A 20,000-nucleotide genomic window follows, 5' to 3' on the forward strand; every position below is an offset into this window, starting at 1 on the left:
AGTATTTGTAGAATCAGTCGCAGATTTGAAATCACTTCCTGAAACGTCCTAAAAAGAAACCGAGCTCTGAGCTGGATCTTCACAGACATTTCACCAAACACAGATCAGGTTGTAAATATTTTCAGATCAATCAGATACTTACCAGATTCACTTCCCCCTGACTCTGAATGCGATTAGCCACCTGCTCGGCCAATGAGCTCACTCCACCTGTGTACATCTGCAGACACTGGGATCAGACAGAGAGACATTTCATTAGAACCCAACACCGACAGAGAAGCCGTTCTGTTTGGGGGCGCCATATTTTCTTCTTCAGAGAAATTCCAAACCTTTCCTATGATTCATTGGTGTGCAATGAATCATGGGAATGATTCAGCCACCAAGGATCCAGACGTTGGATCCAATAAGAAGGCCGTGTGTGAAGGTTCCTGTCAGAATCCGATACGTTCTGTACATTGATGGCAGCCAGTGAGTTTTTTTACTTTATGAACACAGTATTCCACAAATACTAATAATAATTACAATAATAATTTAATAATATTTGTATTGTGTAATAATTACACAATACAAATATTAATACAGGGATTATCTGAGAAAGCAGAATTCAAACTCTCTCAGAACAAAGTAAAACACGCTGCATCGGTGCTGTCAGGAGCCTTCAGGCCGCTGTGACGCAGACCTGCAGCCGTTAGACGCTCTTAGTTTAATAAAGTATTAATAAAGGAGGATGGTAAAGTTCAGTGGAGTCAGCAGATGGGGGTTAGAGCTGCAGGCTGATCTGAAGTCAGCTCTTCTCTCTTCAATAGAAAGTATTCATGTGAGGACACTCTGGTATTGATCTGCAGACGCATCACATGGTTGCAGCCTGCAGAGCTGCTGCAGCTTCCAGTCCTGAATCAAGGTCAAGACAACTGCTGCCACTCTGCTTCAGCCTGAGGACACGATGGACAACAACAACACAAACAGAACTCTACACTAACACCACCACGGATACACAGCATGCACTGCAGCTCTGTACCTGCTCCTCCTCACTGAGAGCAGACTGAGACTTGATCTTCTCTTTGAACCGAAAACTCATCTGTTCCTGCTGAAGAGTTCGTTTCCTCTGAAGAGATGTTTGCACAGAGACAAGCAGGAGGACAGACGGACGTTTACATGTGTACAAGTACTCTGAATGCAGTATTTTCTGTTACTTTATACTTCTACCCCACTACATGTACAGTCCAGTGAAAAACCTTCAATGGAACAACAGTTAAAAACAACATTTCCGTCACCAAAACAGACATTTCAGATCTGAAATGAACAATTAAATGAAGGAGTTTGGTTCATTATTTTGTTCCATTGAAGGTTTTTCACTGGACATGAACTACTGAGACTTACAGAAGAACTACAAACATGGCGGCTGTTATAAACCTTCTGACTGGCTCTGTATTACTGACTGTATGATCAGTATAATATGAAGCCTCCATCACTGCAGCGTTACACCTGGGACCTGATCCAGTGGACCCAGTTTCATGTTGAATCTAAAAACTGTTTTAATCTGTTTCTGTAAAATCCTCAGGAAGCTTCCACTCAGGTCTGGTGGACTTTCAGGAAGTATCTGTTTCATTTAAGTTCTGTAAGTGTAAAACAGTAAAGAGTGAAGCTCATCCTGAGCTCAGAGCTGAAAGGTTAAATGTTTCTGAGACTTTAAATTTTCATCTGACAGGTGAGGTCACTGAGCAGAGAGGAGAAGAACGAGGCTTCATCTGTTTCTACTGGTTTCTACTGACTACCAATCTTTACCGGTCTCCATGACGACGTGTGAAGCGGATCTGCAGCCGGCTGAGGGTCCGGAGACTGTGGCGGGGGGGAAAGGCTGGACAACAGCTCCCCCTGCTGGCCGGAGTCACACACAGCGTTATCAATGATCAAATCATTCTTATCTGTGATGTGACATCTAGAGCTTTTACAGCTGCTGTCTGATAGCTCAATAAATCAGCTGCAGGACTCTGACGCTGTCACACACTCAAACATTCATTAAATAAACTGCAGCAGCCTGATCTGATGGGCTGGAGGTGAAATATTATTGATCCTGGATCAGACACCTGTCTGTGTGACGTCGCTGTGACCTCACCTGGCGGCGTAAAGCTGCAGCAGCAGAAGAAGAACTCCTGCAGGAAGTAGAGCTCTCGTCCAGCTTCGCCTGCAGCTGATTGGCCATCAGACGCACTCTGGAGCGACTGGACCCGCCCACAAACGCCTCTTCATACTCCTGGCGGTCGACATCCCCGTTGCGGTCACATGACTGGAAACAAAAACTTTATTTAAACAGGAAACATGGAGACGAACAGCTGACCTTTATCTTCATGAAGCCGAACACTGACCTGAGCACTAAATCTGGGAATATATTTGTGGTTCAGAAGAGTTCCTCTCATCGCTGCATTTATTCATTTAAAACGTTTCTTTTTGTTCATTTTCTTTCCATCTTGTAAACCTTTTCTTTAATTCAAAGGTTTTTTCTTTGTGAATCTTTTGTCATAAGAAACAAACTGTGGTGGAACACTGACCTCCTGCTGCTCTCGACACGGCCCGCTGGTCTTCCTCCTTTTACCCCGAGCGTCTTTCTGCTCCTGTAGAGACGCCCAGAGGTTAACAGCAAACAGGACAGAAAGACAGACTGAGGCTGTCTCGAGCGCCATATTTGTCTGTCATATCATCCACAACAACACTTTTAACCACAATCCACAAACAAGAAGGAGGAACAAAGGCCCCCGACCCCGGACCCCTGCCCGCCGACGTGTGTAGATCCTTCAACAGCATCAAACAAGTCACCTGGACCTGATGGCATACCTGGCCGAGCTCTCAACGGTTGGAGGTCTTCACAGACGTTTCCAATCCGTCACTGCTCCGGTCTGTTGTCCCCATGTTTAAAGACCTACTACCATTGTCCCCAAAAGGTCCCGACCACTCTGACCGACTTCCACCCAGCAGCCCTCACCTCCACCATCATGAAGTGCTTTGAGGGGTTAGTCAAAACCTTCATCACCTCCTCCCTCCCTGACTCACGACACCTCCACCCTAACCCCCCAGACTCCCAGCTGGACAGTTCACACCTCTGTGGGCTCCGAGCTTGTCACCAAGCTCAGAGACCTGGGACTCCACAGTGCCCCCTGTGACTGGATCCTGAACTTCCATCTCAACGTCAGCAAAACAAAGGAGCTGATTGTGGACAACAGGGACAGACATTCCCCCTTTCCCTCAGCGGGATATCGTGGGGAGGATCAAAAGCTTTATGTTCCTTTGGGTCCACATCAGCGAGGACCTGACCTGGACTTGCCACAGCAACACCACCACAAAGGCAGACAGAGCAGGCTCAACAGGGACCTACCTGTTTAGACCTGCACACATCACAGTACACGTATTTATATTATACTACAACTGTTAAACTAACATGTACTACATCATCATCATCATCATCATCATCATCCCAGCACTACTGTGCAAAGGGCACCACTGTTTAGCATGAGCATTGTTGAGGAGAACATGTTGTGCATGTGACAAATAACGAACTTGAGAATGATGAAGAACCACAGAGACCTTTGGGTTCCTCTTTCTGGATGGGCTGAGTCCCAGTCTGCTGAGGAGGGAGGCCGGAGTGATGAGAGCTGATCTCAGGTCAGAACTCTGACTCAGACAACCTGAAACTGAACAAGAGGGGAATCATCATCTTATCACATGCTGAGGAAGTCTACATGTTGGACCTGCTTTTATCTCAGATCAGTCTTTGAATCTGTGCAGTTCCTCACTGAAAACTGTTTTAATAATAATAATAACAAAAATAATTTTTAAGACTAATTTGGAGTCTTTTGTCTTTTTCTTTGCTAAGGAATGTTTTGCACAAATTTTACAGTCTTCTTCAGTCTTTTTCTGTAAGTTTTTATTCGATTAAATGTCTTTTTTCTTAAAGCCAAAAGTTAGCCAACTAGCTAACTGTAAGCTAAGCTAAGCTAAGGTTGGCCCGGCCTTGCATCGCTCTGAGCTAGTAGAAAGCTATTGTTGATTTTCATGGGTTAAATTGGGCCAGGGCTGTGTGGGACAGAAGTACACTGGTCAACGTCGGAAAAGGAAGCGCAGGAATTGGATTTAGAGCAGCGGACCCTAAGACCGCCACAGACTTCTTCTGAGCACCAGACCAGCCGGACCAAACGCCACCGCTACGATGGGCCCAGGAAGAGCTGCACGAGCCGAGCTTGGACCTAACCCACCTCAATTATGCACTCAAGACAGTATTTTGCTAGCGATAATGTTAGCTAGCAAACAAACTAAGGCTAGCCAGCTAGCTGCAACCCAGCCATGCTGCATGGTGCCAGCTAAAGCCACAGTGTATTTCACAAGGTTAGCTTTGACGTCGTACGCTGTGTTGTGGTGGGTGGCGGTTGTTTATTGACGTTAGCGCACTCCATTTCTAAGCTAATGTTAGCTAGCGTTGCACACTGTTGGCGCTGTAGGGGAGCGGGAGGGAAGGCACTTGGGAGCTTAAACGTCACACAGGCAGCTCAGGAAGTCGTGGAAGTCTAACTTTTTAAGTTTCAATCTGTTCTTTCAACAGTATTTTCTCTTTGTTTAGAATCACTGTCTGCGTGCAGGACTTGTTTTATCATTAGTCTGTTTTCACTTTTTCTTTTTTGGGTTAAACAGTCTTGTCCAGTGTGATTTCAGGAGATGTGGAGTCTCACCAGCAGGGGGCGGTGTGTCTTTGAGCAGCTGGTAGAACTGACTCAGGTACATCACCACAGACAGAGAGTCCGGTTCTCCTACAGACGACATTTCTTCCACCGTCATCAGAGGAGAAATCCCAAACTCCCGTTCAGCCACGTCGAAGCCCAGACGAGTGTTTTCTTCCACCGACGACTCATCCAGAGACTCAAAGTCACTGAGGACAGACAGGAAGTCAGGCAGACGACATGTCAAGAACATGTGAAGACGGAAAGATGGGAAGTTTGATCAGTTTCAGTGAATTATCTTTATCAGCTGATTATCAGTTTTACATCAGATCAGGTCGATATCGATGAATCAGGGCACAGAGAGCGAGGCCACTCTTCCAGGAAGTAGTCAGGTCTCTAACGTCAACACCGCGATAACCACGAGTCTGCTCCTGACACCAACTCAGCAGCTTATTGGACTGAGAGAAAGAACCTATCAGAGAGGACGAGATATAACAGCGTTACTGAAACTAAAGTGCGAGTTGTAACAAACAGGAAGACGACCTGAACTCACTCTGTCTGGGGAATCTGGGTGACGGCACACGGGTGATGTCACCACAGTCTGTGTTTAGCCCCGCCTCTTCTCCAGTGTCCACCAGATGTCTCACCTGTAAGAAGAAGAAAACCACTCCAACTTTAGAGTAAAGACCTGGTTAGGGTTCAGGATTAGGCAGGTAGTGGTTACGGTACATCTCCAGGACATGAGTGTGAAAGTGATGCGTGTGTGCCTGAGCAGGTGTTGTGAGCAAACGGTTGATGTTCAGGTATCTGGTCGCTGGATCGACTGTAAACAGACTGAAGTTCTTCTGCAGGTTTTCTGGAGTCGTCTGAGCGAGGAGACGGTACACACTCTCTCTGAGGGACAGAGATACAGACATGTCGGCACTACCGGACCACAGATCACCTGTCTCTGATAGCAGCAGGTGTTTCATGTTCAGGTGTGCATGTACTGTTTACCTGTCTGCCAGGATGTCCAGAGGAGCTCCGCCTTGGGCCCAACTTCGTATCATCCAGGCTGAATCCAGAGCTGCCAGAAACCCTCGAGCTATTCCTGTCCCCATCGGCCAGAAGGGCTGCAGACAGACAGGAGGACAGAGAGGAAGACAGACAGCAGGACAGACAGGAGGACAGAGAGGAGGAGAGACAGCAGTACAGAGAGGAAGACAGACAGCAGGACAGACAGGAAGACAGAGAGCAGGACAGGCAGGAGGACAGACAGGAAGACAGAGAGCAGGACAGACAGGAGGAGAGACAGCAGTACAGAGAGGAAGACAGACAGCAGGACAGACAGGAAGACAGACAAGAAGACAGACAGCAGGACAGAGAGGAAGACAGACAGCAGGACAGGCAGGAGGACAGGCAGGAAGACAGACAGGAAGATAGACAGCAGGACAGACAGGAGGACACACAAGAGGACAGAGAGGAAGACAGAAAGCAGGACAGGCAGGAGGACACACAAGAGGACAGACAGGAAGACAGACAGACAGGAGGAGAGACAGCAGTACAGAGAGGAAGACAGACAGCAGGACAGACAGGAAGACAGAGAGCAGGACAGACAGGAGGAGAGACAGCAGTACAGAGAGGAAGACAGACAGCAGGACAGACAGGAAGACAGAGAGCAGGACAGGCAGGAGGACAGACAGGAAGACAGACAAGAAGACAGACAGCAGGACAGAGAGGAAGACAGACAGCAGGACAGGCAGGAGGACACACAAGAGGACAGAGAGGAAGACAGAAAGCAGGACAGGCAGGAGGACACACAAGAGGACAGACAGGAAGACAGACAGGAGGACAGACAAGAAGACAGACAGCAGGACAGAGAGGAAGACAGACAGGAAGACAGACAGCAGGACAGGCAGGAGGACAGACAGGAAGACAAACAGACAGGAGGACAGACAGCAGTACAGAGAGGAAGACAGACAGCAGGACAGACAGGAAGACAGAGAGCAGGACAGGCAGGAGGACAGACAGGAAGACAGAGAGCAGGACAGACAGGAGGAGAGACAGCAGTACAGACAGGAAGACAGACAGCAGGATAGACAGGAAGACAGAGAGCAGGAAAGGCAGGAGGACAGACAGGAAGACAGAGAGCAGGACAGAGAAGAAGACATACAGCAGGACAGACAGGAAGACAGACAGCAGGACAGAGAGGAGGACACACAAGAGGACAGACAGAAAGACAGACAGGAGGACAGACAGGAAGACAGACAGGAAGACAGACAGCAGGACACACAGGAGGACAGACAGCAGGACATACAAGAGGACAGGCAGGAAGACAGACAGGAGGACAGACAGGAGGATAGACAGACAGGAGGACAGAGAGGAAGACATAGAGGAGGACAGACCGGAGGATAGACAGGAGGACAAAGAGGAAGACAGACAGGAAGACAGACAGGAGGACAGAGAGGAAGACAGACAGGAAGACAGACAGGAGGAAGGACGCACACACATAATCACCTCAGAATTTAATTTTTGAACTTTTATGAGTCTCTTTTGACTGTCTCTCCACCTGTCTCACCTCCAGCAGACTGTCCCCCACAAGTGTGACCAGCAGCTGGTGTCCGTGTCGCTGACGAACCATTGCGGCGTTCTCTGATGCGTACATGCAGGTGAAATCGAACATGGCGACGTCCGGCTGACCGTAGTGATTTATGGCGAAGTCCAGCGATGGCAGCTGGTGATTGGTGGAGAAGTTGGCTGCCTCGCGGGCATATGCTTGCAACGCATTCTGATCTACGTTCCCACGAGAGAGGAGCTGCGCGGTGTCTGCAAAATCCTGATGGAGGAGGACCAGGTATTTCAGTCAGAACTTCATCAAACACTTTATTTGCTTGCAGTAGTTTGGCGTTGTGACTGTTCTGGGACGTCATCCCTGAGGCGGGGAGAGCACCTCCCTGCCCTTCCACATGCCTATCGGAGCATGTGGCTTGGAGGCGGCGGGTTACAAGCAGGCTGGTGGCTTAAATTCGGCGCCTTGTATGGCTTTGCCAATGAATGCTAGGAGGGAAATCAGCTGAGCTGTCAGCTGATGTGGGCTTGACATGACATGGGCTCCTATCCTATGATTGAGAGCTGAGCTTGATTTCGTTGCCTGCCTGATCTAACGGCATGCTCGATTTTTCTCTGATCTCGTCTCTGTTCTCTCAGTCTGTGTTGCTCTGTTCTAGGTGTGTGAGTTTACCTGGATGATGACCCCCTTCTCCAACAGACTCTGTTTCTTTGCCGTCATTACAAAGTAGTGAGTGTCATCTTTGTAGTACACAATGTTCTCCAGATCGATCCCTGAAAGAAATGTAAGAACATGATGGTTAATACATTTCTGTTCCTCAGCACATGAAACCGGACAGGATATGATGTCATACCAGTTTCCTGCCGTAGTTCCTGAAAGAACCTCTGGTTGAAGATGAAAGCCACCCCGCTGATCTCCTCCACTTTGGCCTCAGCGGTGGTGTTTCTGTTTTTAAAGTTGGCTGTGATGGCGATGGCCAGCTTCCCTCTGAATTCTTTACGCCTGAAACCTGTTCAGACGGTTAAAGGGAGATTACTGGGACCACTGTCAGGGGGAAGGTTTTAAGTTTACTGTTCTTAACACTGTAATCATATCAGATTATAAGACTGAATTTAACATGAAAACATAAATATTTCTTGAGCAAGATAGAATACTCCAAAAGGTCACGTTGAGAGACAGTCAGAGGGTTTATCCTCTTCAGCCGTGTCTGTCCCTGACTTCAGACTCAGCAGTCGAGTCTTTCTTAGCTTTCACCAGAGTAAGCTGGACTTCAGGATGTCGGCGTACCTGGTAGTGTGTTCCTGCGTCCGTCTGCTCCAATGATGACATCAAACTCCAGCTGATTGAGAGGATGAGACTTTGGACTCACCTCCATCCTCCAGCCCACCTCTGCAGACAGGTGGACATGCAGACAGGTACGTGGGTGAAAAAGGAAGCAGGTAGACAAAGAGCTTGCTTACATCTCTTACTCTTCAACTGAACAGGTCACCTGACAGTTTTAACTCTTAAGCTGCAGAAAGTTTTCTCTAGTTTTAATAATCAATCCCAGAAACCAGCTGCTGATCAAAAGAACCAATGTTCTCACTGTGCCTGTGCTGATCCTCCGGCGGCTCCACCAGGTTCTTAAACTCCACGTTGACGTGGACTTGGACCCCTAGCAGTAAGGCGACCTTCAAGAGGACCAGCTGCAGCTGACGGATACCTGCAGACAGGAAACAGGTGGTGCTGTTTGGAGGATCCAGCTGTTCAGATCGTACAAGAGTGACGGATCACAGACTCACTGATGTGGTCGATGGAGCCGGCACAGAACTTCCCGTAGAACTTTTTGGCCCCGAGGCCCCGCAGGTCGTGGATGGTGAAGGGCCACAGGTGGAGCACGTTGTTCCTGGAGAAGGAGTCTCTCTTCTCCAGCAGCACCACCCGAGCTCCCATGAAGCTCAGCTCCACCGCCGTCCTCAAACCACAGGGCCCCGCCCCGATAATCACGCACTGACCAATCAGAGAGAGAGAAGACATCAGGTGACCAATCAGAGGCCCTCAGTGGTTTTCTTAAAGGGCTGTTCTACTAATTTATAGTTCCCTGATCAAAGCTAACTGGTTGCTCTACTTTATTTTAAACGAGACGGTTAGCCTCGAAAAAAGGAACTTAGCAGCACCTTTACACCTGCAGTGACATCACTGTGATGTCACCACAGCATATATGAACATACGGTGGTGTTGCTGCAGACCCGGGCCCTCTGGTACTCCTGCTGGCCGGCCCTTCGGTCCAGTTTGGCCCACAGAGCGTTGGCCCTCCAGTAGTTGAGGCGGCACTTGATGGTCCGGTACAGAGGCCTCTCGGCGGCGCTCTGGTCCAGCTGCAGATGGTCACACAGCTGGCTGAAGGACCTCAGCGTCGCCCTGCAGGTCGACGCCGACACAAACTCGTCAAACAGCTCCTGAGCTCGGCATTCTGGGTAAGACTCGTCTCCCATGGCGACCCCGGAGGCTGCAGGGCACCATGGGAAGGGAGTCACCTGCTGATAATGTCACTGGCAGACTCCAGGTCGTCAGAGAGAAGATTCACCCTGAAACGTTGCACAGATCTGTTAAGGTAATTATGTACATGTACTCAATTGCAGTACTTTTACACAGTACTGCTACATACTGTAGTATATATGGGTATTTATTTCCTGTATTTTGTATCAGCGTTGCTTTGTCAGTACTTTTTATGTTGTAATGGATCAATAAACTGAACCATTAACCTACTTTCAGGTACTTCTACTACCCAACAACAGAAAGTATCTAATAATAATAATAATAATAATAATGCATCTTATTTAATGGCGCCTTTCATAACACCCAAGGTCACCTCACTCATCACTCATCACTGCATAAAACAATACACACAACAAACAAGCCGCATACAGATAAAATGCATTAAAAACTCAGTACAACATGTTATAAAAAAGCTTGTATAAAAAGATGTGTCTTAAGACGCGTTTTAAAAGTCAACAAACAGTCGCTACTGCGAACATCAAGGGGAAGAGAATTTGTGTTCACAACATTAAAATGCTGCTTCACATTCATGAACCAGTCAAACATGTAATAAAGACGACGTCCAGACGTCCTGCTCTGTCATTTAAAACACACCTGTTCTGTCCACAGGAGCAACAGAAATGGATTTTCTGAAGTACAAATGTGACGTACTTTTACTTTTCTTTATCAATTGAATATTTTCACTTTATGACTTTCTACAATACTAGATATTGTAATTTTTACAGCAGACATTCATTGAATAGCTGGATTATTAGTTAAATATAACATATGAAGCATCTGTGATCAACTGATAAAATATTATGCGTATTAGGAGTAGTAGTACTTCTTGATGATAACATGTCTGTACTGTAATCCTGAGTGCTTAGACTTCTAACATGGTGGTATCTGTTTCATCAGAACACCTGAAAAGGTAACTCAGTCTGATGTCTTTAAACATCATCCAACCTTAAATAACAGCAGCTCAAACAGTCTGCAGTTGAAGACGGTGTGATTCGGTCAAAAGCTAGTGGACCTTGAGCTGAGATTCAACTACAAAATTCTGGAAACAACTTTTGCTTCCTGACGTGCAGCTGGCAGCTGCAGCTTTTAGCACGTGTCATAATGAAGTCACTGTGTCCAGGTCACATGACCGACATGTTCACAGTCAGTGTGAACAGAAACAAAGAGGTTCATTCAGAACAGATCCATCAGTACCAAGCACCAACGCACACACACACAGTCCTTCAGGCAGACTCACAGAGACCAGAACCAGAACAGGAACTCAGGCCAACGACACAAACCAGTAAAAATGAAACACAAAGTAATGACGAGAGGCAGTATGTTTCTTCTGTGTATTTATAATATTTAATATTATTACTAGAGTAAATGAGACAATACAGAATCCTGTTAATGTTTCTACCTCTAAAGGTGAAGAACAGACCTGGAACACGATCTGCCAGGACAGGAGGACGAGACCCTGACCCTGTCAGTAAACTGATCTAGGTTTATTAAAGACCCTGGTCCTGTCAGCAGATCTAGAACAGGTTTATTAAAGACCCTGACCCTGTCAGTAAACTGATCTAGAACAGGTTTATTAAAGACCCTGACCCTGTGAGTAAACTGATCTAGAACAGGTTTATTAAAGACCCTGACCCTGTGAGTAAACTGATCTGCTGAATCACAGATCTAATGTTCAGAGGTAAATCAGTACTCACGTCTCTCAGAGCTGCCGTCCATCTTCATCTGCTGCCAGTCAACGTCTAAATCCACTTTAATCACACACACACACACAGTCTGAGGTCAGGGGGCGGGGTCAATGGAGGCCCGCCCCCTGTGGACAGACAGTAATCTGTAATCTGAGTGTCTGAGCTAATGGGATTAAGGTAAGCAGTTCAGGAGCCAGAGATCATCCTCGTCTGCAGACTCAGCAGTGCCACCATCAGGCTGTCAGAGCCACTACACTGAAGCTCCTGCATCGTCTGACCTGAATAACAGGGTTTATTCTCTGCAGGTGGTGTTGATGTCTGACTGTAGGGCTCTCTGTTGGATGGATAGTGATTAAATGTGCTTCAGACCTTCATGTCCCCCCTCAGGATGAACTGTAGCGCCATCATCAGGTCAGTCAACATGTCATAATCCCCCTTTAATGTCCTGGTGTACTAGTTTTGTTGTACTGTGTCTTTGGAAGGTAAGCTTTTTCAGTTCACCTCGTTACAGCAAAGCCTCCACTGAGTACTTACTACAAAATTCTAAACTTCTTTCTTGTAGACATTATGAAATTATTTCAGCATATTATGATTTTGTAATGTTTAGAAACCTGCTGGACCAAAACGGTTGAGTTGTCATTTACAGGTAGTGATGAAGATAATAAATTTACAATTTTTGTGAAATAAAATGACTCAAAAACATTCACATTTAATATCATATTCATATATATTTATAAAAACATTATATCACAATGATTTTTTACTGTATGTTTGTATTTATTTCCGCAAAAATGAACCATGTTACTTGATGTTTTCTAACGTTTTTTTTATATTTACATGTATTTGGTCTTTTCATCATAGGCAATATCTGAACCATTGGTAGAGCACTATATTTAGAAATCTATTGGGTCTGTAAAAGAAAATCTAAAAAACATTTTAAAAAACACTTTAAAGCTGCAGCAGAGAAAGAAATGACGGTTATATTTGCTGAAACTGTCCCTGTATTCTGACTGCAGTACCCGAGACAGGTGATCAGGCTCCTGATGATCAAAACAACAAATCAGAGCCAGGAGCAGCCTCTAACACCATGTCAATCACCTCCCCACATTCTCACACTCAGTCACAAACGTCTGAGAAACATCCAGCAGAGTGGGTTCGATGTCTCGTAATGATGAACAGGACAAGCTGATGTCAGTAACACATTTAATATCTTCATATTTCAGACTTAACAACGATAAAACGACAAACAGTAACAGACACTTTGTTTGGAGAAGTCATCAGGAGTTTTGCTGAAAAAAAGAGGAATAAACAAAGTTAAATTAAAGTTAAAATAAGGTTTGTACAAAGAGGAAAAAAGTTAAAATACAGTTTGCAGGAAGAGGAAACAAAGTTAAAAAGGTTTGTACAAAGTTTAAATAAAGTTTGGAAAAAGTTAAAATAAAGTTTGTACAAGAAGAAAACAAAGTTAAAAAAAAGTTTGTACAAAGTTAAAATAAAGTTTGTACAAAGAGGAAATAAAGTTTGTACAAAGTTAAAATAAAGTTTGTACAAAGTTAAAATAAAGTTTGTACAAAGAGGAAATAAAGTTTGTACAAAGTTAAAATAAAGTTTGTACAAAGAGGAAATAAAGTTTGTATAAAGTTAAAATAAAGTTTGTACAAAGAGGAAAGTTAAAATAAAGTTTGTCCAAAGAGGAAACAAAGTTAAAATAAAGTTTGTCCAAAGAGAAAATAAAGTTTGTCCAAAGAGGAAATAAAGTTAAAAAAAAGTTTGTACAAAGTTAAAATAAAGTTTGTACAAAGAGGAAATAAAGTTTGTACATTGTTGAAATAAAGTTTGTATAAAGTTTGTATAAAGTTTGTACAAAGAGGAAATACAGTTTTACAAAGAGGAAATACAGTTTGTACAAAGTTTGTACAAAGTTAAAATAAAACTAAAATAAAGTTTGTACAAAGAGGAAACAAAGTTAAAATAAAGTTTGTAAAAGAGGAAAAGTTCAAATAAAGTTTGTACAAAGAGAAAACAAAGTTTGTACAAAGGGGAAACAAAGTTAAAATAAAGTTTGTACAAAGAGGAAATAAAGTTAAAATAAAGTTTGTACAAAGAGGAAAAGTTAAAATAAAGTTTGTACAAAGAGAAAACAAAGTTTGTACAAAGGGGAAACAAAGTTAAAATAAAGTTTGTCCAAGAGGAAATAAAGTTTGTCCAAAGAGGAAATAAAGTTTGTACAAAGAGGAAAAGTTAAAATAAAGTTTGTACAAAGAGGAAATAAAGTTAAAATAAAGTTTGTACAAAGAGGAAATAAAGTTTGTACAAAGAGGAAATAAAGTTTGTACAAAGAGGAAAAGTTAAAATAAAGTTTGTACAAAGAGGAAATAAAGTTAAAAAAAAGTTTGTACAAAGTAAAAATAAAGTTTGTACAAAGAGGAAATAAAGTTTGTACAAAGAGGAAATAAAGTTTGTACAAAGTTAAAATAAAGTTTGTACAAAGAGGAAAAGTTAAAATAAAGTTTGTACAAAGAGGAAATAAAGTTAAAAAAAAGTTTGTACAAAGTTAAAATAAAGTTTGTACAAAGAGGAAATAAAGTTTGTACAAAGAGGAAATAAAGTTAAAAAAAGTTTGTACAAAGTTAAAATAAAGTTTGTACAAAGAGGAAATAAAGTTTGTACAAAGAGGAAATAAAGTTAAAAAAAAGTTTGTACAAAGTTAAAATAAAGTTTGTCCCAAGAGGAAATAAAGTTTGTCCCAAGAGGAAATAAAGTTTGTACAAGGTTGAAATAAAGTTTGTATAAAGTTTGTACAAAGAGGAAATACAGTTTGTACAAGGTTGAAATAAAGTTTGTATAAAGTTTGTACAAGGTTGAAATAAAGTTTGTATAAAGTTTGTACAAAGAGGAAATACAGTTTGTACAAGGTTGAAATAAAGTTTGTATAAAGTTTGTACAAAGGGGAAATACAGTTTGTACAAAGTTAAAATAAAGTTTGTACAAAGAGGAAATACAGTTTGTATAAAGTTAAAATAAAGTTTGTACAAAGAGGAAAAGTTAAAATAAAGTTTGTCCAAAGAGGAAACAAAGTTAAAATAAAGTTTGTACAAAGAGGAAATAAAGTTTGTACAAAGAGGAAATACAGTTTGTACAAAGAGGAAATAAAGTTTGTACAAAGTTAAAATAAAGTTTGTACAAAGAGGAAATAAAGTTTGTACATTGTTGAAATAAAGTTTGTATAAAGTTTGTATAAAGTTTGTACAAAGAGGAAATACAGTTTTTACAAAGAGGAAATACAGTTTGTACAAAGTTTGTACAAAGTTAAAATAAAACTAAAATAAAGTTTGTACAAAGAGGAAACAAAGTTAAAATAAAGTTTGTAAAAGAGGAAAAGTTCAAATAAAGTTTGTACAAAGAGAAAACAAAGTTTGTACAAAGGGGAAACAAAGTTAAAATAAAGTTTGTACAAAGAGGAAATAAAGTTAAAATAAAGTTTGTACAAAGAGGAAAAGTTAAAATAAAGTTTGTACAAAGAGAAAACAAAGTTTGTACAAAGGGGAAACAAAGTTAAAATAAAGTTTGTCCAAGAGGAAATAAAGTTTGTCCAAAGAGGAAATAAAGTTTGTACAAAGAGGAAAAGTTAAAATAAAGTTTGTACAAAGAGGAAATAAAGTTAAAAAAAAGTTTGTACAAAGTTAAAATAAAGTTTGTACAAAGAGGAAATAAAGTTTGTACAAAGAGGAAATAAAGTTTGTACAAAGAGGAAAAGTTAAAATAAAGTTTGTACAAAGAGGAAATAAAGTTAAAAAAAAGTTTGTACAAAGTAAAAATAAAGTTTGTACAAAGAGGAAATAAAGTTTGTACAAAGTTAAAATAAAGTTTGTACAAAGAGGAAAAGTTAAAATAAAGTTTGTACAAAGAGGAAATAAAGTTAAAAAAAAGTTTGTACAAAGTTAAAATAAAGTTTGTACAAAGAGGAAATAAAGTTTGTACAAAGAGGAAATAAAGTTAAAAAAAAGTTTGTACAAAGTTAAAATAAAGTTTGTACAAAGAGGAAATAAAGTTTGTACAAAGAGGAAATAAAGTTAAAAAAAAGTTTGTACAAAGTTAAAATAAAGTTTGTCCCAAGAGGAAATAAAGTTTGTCCCAAGAGGAAATAAAGTTTGTACAAGGTTGAAATAAAGTTTGTATAAAGTTTGTACAAAGAGGAAATACAGTTTGTACAAGGTTGAAATAAAGTTTGTATAAAGTTTGTACAAAGGGGAAATACAGTTTGTACAAAGTTAAAATAAAGTTTGTACAAAGTTAAAATAAAGTTTGTACAAAGAGGAAATACAGTTTGTACAAAGAGGAAATACAGTTTGTACAAAGTTAAAATAAAGTTTGTATAAAGTTTGTACAAAGAGGAAATAAAGTTTGTACAAAGTTAAAATAAAGTTTGTACAAAGTTAAAATAAAGTTTGTATAAAGTTTGTACAAAGAGGAAATAAAGTTTGTACAAAGTTAAAATAAAGTTTTGTACAAAGAAGAAACAGCGATGCGTTTCTCACCAGCAGAGCTCGTCCTTTAGTTTCTATAGGCAGCAGAAAGTTTCCGATAGCGCAGACTCCACAGGCCACAGCGAACGGAGTGAGAGCCTGAATCACTGACTGAGACATCAACACCTGAAGGACACACAGAGTGACGTCAGCAGCAGAAACACCTGAAGACTCACCTGAGGGGATTCTGGTCAGGACGGTGAACCCACCTGAGCGATGAACGGAGCGATCATTCCTCCGATACGACTGAACGACGTACAGAAGCCCATCCCCAGAGACCGAGCCACAGTGGGATACACCTGAGAGACAAAGAACACCTGTTACCTGAGACCTGGATCAATACACACCTCCACTAAAACCAGCAGACTTAGACTTACCTCAGCGGTGTAAATATAAACCACATTAAAGTTCATGGAGACCAGAGACCGGAGCAGGAACAGCAACACCGTGAACCCAAACCTGGAGAGATAAACAGGGACAGGAGGTCTTTATAAACCTGGACCCAGTTAGACTCAAGGACCACATAAACCTGGACCCAGTCACACAGGAGGTCCTCATAAACCTGCACACAGTGAGACGGGAGGACTTTATAAACCTGTTTCCAGAAGTCGTCTCTAAAGTTCTTACATGGTGGTGCAGATGTTGACCAACATGAACAAAATGGCCGACAGCAGCTGCAGCACCATCAGACTGATCTTCCGTCCCCAGATGTTCAGCATGCAGATGTTTAACGGGACCACTGGGGGGACAGAAGAGGAGAGGATCAGGTCTGTGCCACACTGGAACCCTAACATTAGCACACAAGTCCTAAAAGTAGATCCAGAGCACACAATTAACCCACTGAGACAGAAATATCATACTGGCTCATTTACTCATTCAGGAAAATAATGCACTGCTCAAAGAAATAAAGGGAACACTAAAATAACACATCCTAGATCTGAATGAATGAAATAATCTCATTAAATACTCCTTTCTTTATATAGTTGAATACGCTGACAACAAAATCACACAAAAATTATCATGGAAATCAAATTATCAACCCATGGAGGTCTGGATTTGGAGTCACACTCAAAATCAAAGTGGAAAACCAAACTACAGGCCGATCCAACTTTGATGTCCTTAAAACAAGTCAAAATGAGGCTCAGTAGTGTTTGTGGCCTCCACGTGCCTGCATGACCTCCCTACAACGCCTGGGCTCCTGATGAGGTGGCGGATGGTCTCCTGAGGGACCTCCTCCCAGACCTGGACTAAAGCAGTCTGTGGTGCAACGTGGCGTTGGTGGATGGAGCGAGACATGATGTCCCAGATGTGCTCAGTTGGATTCAGGTCTGGGGAACGGGCGGGCCGGTCCATAGCATCAATGCCTTCCTCTTGCAGGAACTGTTGACACACTCCAGCCACATGAGGTCTAGCATTGTGTTGCATTAGGAGGAACCCAGGGCCAACCGCACCAGCATATGGTCTCACAAGGGGTCTGAGGATCTCATCTCGGTACCTAATGGCAGTCAGGCTACCTCTGGCGAGCACATGGAGGGCTGTGCGGCCCCCCAAAGAAATGCCACCCCACACCATTACTGACCCACCTCCAAACCGGTCATGCTGGAGGATGTTGCAGGCAGCAGAACGTTCTCCACAGCGTCTCCAGACTCTGTCACGTCTGTCACATGTGCTCAGTGTGAACCTGCTTTCATCTGTGAAGAGCACAGGGCGCCAGTGGCGAATTTGCCAATCTTGGTGTTCTCTGGCGAACGTCCTGCACGGTGTTGGGCTGTAAGCACAACCCCCTCCTGTGGACGTCGGGCCCTCGTACCACCCTCATGGAGTCTGTTTCTGACCGTTTGAGCAGACACGTGCACATTTGTGGCCTGCTGGAGGTCATTTTGCAGGGCTCTGGCAGTGCTCCTCCTGCTCCTCCTTGCACAAAGGCGGAGGTAGCGGTCCTGCTGCTGGGTCATTGCCCTCCTACGGCCTCCTCCACGTCTCCTGATGTACTGGCCTGTCTCCTGGTAGCGCCTCCGTGCTCTGGACGCTACGCTGACAGACACAGCAAACCTTCTTGCCACAGCTCGCATTGATGTGCCATCCTGGATGAGCTGCACTACCTGAGCCACTTGTGTGGGTTGTAGACTCCGTCTCGTGCTACCACTAGAGTGAAAGCAGCGCCAAAACATCAGCCAGGAAGCACAGGAACTGAGAAGTGGTCTGTGGTCACCACCTGCAGAACCACTCCTTTATCGGGGGTGTCTTGCTAATTGCCTATAATTTCCACCTGTTGTCTTTTCCAGTTGCACAACAGCATGTGAAATTGATTGTCAATCAGTGTTGCTTCCTAAGTGGACAGTTTGATTTCACAGGAATGTGATTGACTTGGAGTTACACTGTGTTGTTTAAGTGTTCCCTTTATTTTTTTGAGCAGTGTATATTCCATATTGTGTCGCCAATAAAATGGCGGACAGTAAATGACCAGGTTCTACTGTGATCTGGAGCCGTTTACCAGGTCTCCACTAGACCTCTGAAGGAGTGCTCTGATATCTGACACCAAGACGTTAGCAGCAGATCCTTTAAGTCCTGTAAGTTGGATCGGACTTGTTTGTCCAGTACATCCCACAGATGCTGGACTGGACTGAGATCTGCTGCCCGACATATCCCACCCACTGAGAGGTGCCATGGTAACCAGTTAATCAGGGTGATTCACCTGTTAGAGGTCAGAAACGGATCACTTACGTGCGACCTCTCCCAGCGAGCTGATGAGCAGCGTCTGGTAGTCGCTGAGAGCGAAGGGGATGCAGTAGCACAGTCCGTCCTGCTGGCGGTGTTTGATCTGATGCTCCTGATCTGCGTCCGTCACACACAGCAAGTTCTTCTCCAGCAGCTCCGAGCTGCTCAGCACCGAGCCGTAGTAGGCGAAGGACGCCACGAACCTGATGGGGGAAAGATGGCGGTCAGAATCCGTGTTTATCTGAAATAACTAACTTTAGGAGGTGCAGGTCTCCTCAGAGCTGACGGCGCGTCACTGGGATCACCAGGGAACTTTCAGTGAACTAGAGTAACGCTGCAGTTCACCAAATAATCGTCATCTGACTCTTTCCTGCTTCCTGTCTGGACCTTGGCTACATGCTGGTCCACGTCTCCCTCTCATGATCAGTGAACACGAGGCCAGACCACCTTACCATGAGTACCAGAGCAGTAAGGTCGTCCTCCTGAAGACCGGACTGAGCAGAATCCTCCAGCTGCCTCGCTCTTTCTGCAACACAAACACCCAGATCACATGACCTCACCTGCATCATCATCATCAGGACAACAGGGAAACACAAAGGACGTGTAATTAAATATGCTGAACAGACACAAAGGCCCGTCTGTGACCCGCTTCAGATGAAGGTTTAACCTAAATACAGGCTGGCTTAATGGTTTCCAGCAGCAGTCCAACAGGCTGAGCTTGTTCTTCAGGATTCCTGGAGTCATTAGAAAACTCTCTGTGGAATCGTTTCACCCAGAATCAGGGAGGGAGGTCGGGCGTGGCCGCTGAAGGTGAACTCACCACAGCCGGCTCCACCAGTCGACCCGGAGGAAGAGACGCCCCGTTCATTTTAGCGATCTTCTGCAGAGTTTCTAGAGCCGCCTGAATGTTTCCTGCAGACACGTTGTAACGAGCCGACTCAGGGACAAACTGAGGGATCCAAAGACAAAGAGACAGAGAGAGACGGAAAGACAGAGAGACAGACAGACAGAGAGAGAGAAACAAGTAAGTAACAAGTCCCCAACAGCCTCAGGACAGCAACACCAACTCAAGCAGACCAAACCAAATTATCAGCAAGCAGAAAGAAAAATATATTGAATACTGGAAAGAAACGACCAAAACACAAAGTAAATCACAAAGTTATCTGACCCTAAAAAGAGAATTCACACTGGAAAATTACTTGTGTACAATAAAATGTCCTAAACTAAGAAAAATGTTGACAACATACAGACTGAGTGAACACAGCCTGGCCATAGAAAAGAG

The 20,000-nt window shown here is 43.6% G+C and overlaps 2 protein-coding genes across 6 annotated transcripts in view; both read right to left on the minus strand.

The window, feature by feature from the left end:
• Positions 1-45: 45 nt before the first annotated feature.
• On the minus strand, positions 46-11,877 carry LOC119884220 (protein-methionine sulfoxide oxidase mical3b-like). 2 transcript variants are annotated; one of them, XM_038694684.1, is made up of 17 exons: positions 11,484-11,875; positions 9,462-9,818; positions 9,033-9,240; positions 8,837-8,953; positions 8,539-8,640; positions 8,105-8,260; positions 7,924-8,024; positions 7,261-7,518; positions 5,700-5,815; positions 5,471-5,597; positions 5,257-5,350; positions 5,028-5,175; positions 4,716-4,912; positions 3,577-3,683; positions 2,547-2,609; positions 2,114-2,284; positions 46-226 (listed from the first exon to the last, which is right to left on the minus strand). In XM_038694684.1, the coding sequence occupies exons 2-17, from the start codon at positions 9,723-9,725 to the stop codon at positions 131-133; spliced, it is 2,325 nt and encodes a 774-aa protein (XP_038550612.1). In that variant the 5' UTR covers positions 9,726-9,818; positions 11,484-11,875; the 3' UTR covers positions 46-130. The 2 variants fall into 2 exon arrangements, with proteins under 2 accessions (XP_038550612.1, XP_038550613.1); XM_038694685.1 differs by lacking the exon at positions 46-226 and adding an exon at positions 516-1,102 and having other exon boundaries at positions 11,484-11,877.
• Positions 11,878-12,660: 783 nt separating this feature from the next.
• Positions 12,661-20,000, minus strand: part of LOC119884222 (putative transporter SVOPL) — a 14,595-nt gene continuing 7,255 nt past the window's right edge. For all 4 annotated transcript variants that reach the window (XM_038694688.1, XM_038694687.1, XM_038694690.1 and 1 more), the window contains exons 9-16: positions 19,539-19,667; positions 19,171-19,244; positions 18,725-18,921; positions 16,628-16,739; positions 16,378-16,459; positions 16,210-16,299; positions 16,013-16,126; positions 12,661-12,763 (exon numbers count right to left, since the gene is read on the minus strand). In XM_038694688.1, coding sequence (XP_038550616.1) covers positions 12,752-12,763; positions 16,013-16,126; positions 16,210-16,299; positions 16,378-16,459; positions 16,628-16,739; positions 18,725-18,921; positions 19,171-19,244; positions 19,539-19,667 — 810 coding nt within the window. In that variant the 3' untranslated portion in view covers positions 12,661-12,751. The remainder of the gene's footprint in view (positions 12,764-16,012; positions 16,127-16,209; positions 16,300-16,377; positions 16,460-16,627; positions 16,740-18,724; positions 18,922-19,170; positions 19,245-19,538; positions 19,668-20,000) is intronic.

The sequence above is a fragment of the Micropterus salmoides genome, unplaced genomic scaffold (genome assembly GCF_014851395.1).
Source record: "Micropterus salmoides isolate LMB-PRFRI ecotype aquatic unplaced genomic scaffold, ASM1485139v1 Ms_hic_scaffold_3287, whole genome shotgun sequence".
NCBI lineage: Eukaryota > Metazoa > Chordata > Actinopteri > Centrarchiformes > Centrarchidae > Micropterus > Micropterus salmoides.